The sequence below is a fragment of the Halyomorpha halys genome, unplaced genomic scaffold (assembly GCF_000696795.3).
Source record: "Halyomorpha halys isolate HHAL.00 unplaced genomic scaffold, Hhal_1.1 Scaffold143.1, whole genome shotgun sequence".
NCBI lineage: Eukaryota > Metazoa > Arthropoda > Insecta > Hemiptera > Pentatomidae > Halyomorpha > Halyomorpha halys.
In genome coordinates this window covers 1,147,575-1,150,191 of record NW_027114557.1, presented here as the reverse complement: position 1 = coordinate 1,150,191, position 2,617 = coordinate 1,147,575, and the positions used below count along the sequence as shown (strand labels likewise).

The 2,617-nt window shown below is 29.7% G+C and overlaps 1 protein-coding gene across 1 annotated transcript in view; it reads right to left on the bottom strand.

The window, feature by feature from the left end:
* Positions 1 to 2,617, bottom strand: part of LOC106678441 (15-hydroxyprostaglandin dehydrogenase [NAD(+)]) — a 27,516-nt gene that overhangs the window by 12,552 nt on the left and 12,347 nt on the right. Inside the window, exon 5 of the mRNA XM_067051712.1 lies at positions 2,050 to 2,156. Coding sequence (XP_066907813.1) covers positions 2,050 to 2,156 — 107 coding nt within the window. The remainder of the gene's footprint in view (positions 1 to 2,049; positions 2,157 to 2,617) is intronic.

Genomic DNA, 2,617 nt, shown 5'->3' with positions numbered 1-2,617 from the left:
ATTAAATCATAAATGATAAAAAATTGATAACTGATAATTGAATAGTACAAATTTTTAATTGATTGATAATCGTGGAATTGTATGGTAGTAAATTTACTACCATACAATTCCACGATTATCAATACTACCATACAATTCCATGATTATTAATCAATTAAAATTTTGTACTATTCAATTATCAGTTACCAATTTTTTATCATTTATGATTTAATTCTAAATTTGTTTATATACTGTTCCTTTTCAATTGTATGTTACTCTAAATGTTGTTGTTATCTCTTTTGTTCTATAGCCCTGATGAAGACCAGAAACTCAGGTCGAAACGTCGGCATAAAATAAATAAATATGGTTTTGTTTATTTATGTTGTTCTTTGCTGACCGCACCCCCCGACAAACTTCTCCAAGCATTAATCTACGGTCAACTATCTACACCTCATTTTAACTAGCTTTAATTTGAGTGCTGACATAAGACATCTATACGTCTTATGGTTCCTGAGATATAGATTTCTCAAAATAAATTCACTAACAAATTATGGTTTTAATATGGTTTTGTTTATTTATTTTGTTCTTTACTGACCGCACCCCCCGACAAACTTCTCCAAAGCTAGTTAAATTTATTATAAAATAGTTTATAACGTTTACCTTCGTAGGAGTAGTATTTTTTATAATTTTGACAAAGTAAATTCACAAAATGTTAATATCTAGTTGTTCGAATAAAATTTTTGATTTTTGAAAAATATATCTCAGTAACCATAAGATGTGCATATGTCTGCCAGCACTCAAAATAAAGGTAATTTAACTTACTATGAAGTAGTTTATCTAACGTATGTTCGTAAGTTTTATAATATTCACGTATGAATTTAACTTTTGCACAAGAAATTTTGTCCAAACTATTATAAATCAATTTATTTGTGCAAATACAATAAAATCTTAGGAAGATAAACGTCATAAACTACTTTATAGTATTTTAAACTAGCTTTAATTTGAGTGGTGATAGACATCTGTACGTCGAATAATTTTTAGATATAGATTTCTCAAAATAAATTCATTAACTTCTCATTTTTCAGGCATTTGTTTATGAAATGTTGCTTTTTTAAATAACCATATCTCGAGAACTATTGTACGTAAATAGCTCTATTAGGGCTCATTATTTGAAATAATTTACTCTTCTTTAAATAATAGGAGTATTCATGATGTTGTGTTAAATGTTATATGTTTTACCATGTTAAATGTTATAACTATAGGATTGTGAGCAGCCCTATTTGAAGTCATGTTAAACGTTAAATGCATAAGAGTCCCTAGCGGATTTTCTCAGCAACTTGTTATGTAAGCCTTTATGTTTATAACCTTCCTTCCTGACCCTCATGTTATTGTTTACTTCAGTTTTGATTTAAGTAATTAATTAAAGCATGCCTAGAGTGAGTGAAAAGTGGAATTTGTGTGAAAGTTTAGCTTATGAGTGTCTTATTGATCTTCAAACTTGTGAAGAAGAGAATGAAGATGAGCTAATTGACAACTGTATTGAAAGTCACAAGAACTAATATGGCGGCGATCTCAACTGGTCTATTGTGTGACGTCATTCTCGATTTAACTGACCAAGTAACAGACTCTCAGCCATGTTAAATGTTATTTCGTTTTACCACGGCAAAAGAAGGCAATTTTTTTCGATTTAACACGAGTTTTTCCATTTAACACGCTTTAACATAGATCATGAATACCCCTAATGTTGTCTTAGGTTTTTTGTGTTGTTGATAGTTTTAAAGATATGGAGCTCCGAAAAAAAAAATAATCTTTTAAACTTTTTGAAACAGCCGCCATTTATTTATTCCCCCTACCTATACTTGGCATAATCATCAATTTTGACTAGTAATACATAGTTTATATTAAAGTAATAAAAAACGGGTGAAATAACCGCCGTTTTTTCTTTTCTTGTGTTCTTTTACTATAACCACCGGAATCAACGCCACTGGTTTGAGTCTGGTACAACTATACTGAAGATTAGATAACAAGAAATTATATTCACTCGACAAGAATGTAAAATATAATACTTACAACATTAGTGTCGAATTGCAATTCCCATGATTCGTCATTTAACATTCCTGCATTGTTGACAAGGATGTCCACACCTCCATCTCTGCATGTTATGTATTTAAAAGCATCTAAAATTAAATATTTACAAATAAATAAGAGTAATTACATAATGATATGAAGTATATAGTATGAAGATAGTCTCGGTGGCTGTCAATAAAGGTATCAAAATAATAAAAGAAAACTATTTATGGTATAACAACGTTTCCCATGTTGGTCGCAGAACTTCATTCTCACAACCCTGACGAAGCCCTGCAAAGTGGGGTGAAACCTTGGTTTACAATAAATAGTTCTCTTGTACTATTTTGATACCTTAATTGACCGCTACCCGGGCTATCATCCTACTAATAAAAATTCTATATATTTCTGTTTTTTTTTTGTTTTTGTTTTTTTAGATATTATTGATTAAACCATTTAATAGGGAATATTAAACATAATTTTATATATATATATTCGGCATAAAATAAATAAATATGGTTTTGTTTATTTATGTTGTTCTTTGCTGACCGCACCCCCCGACAAACTTCTCCAA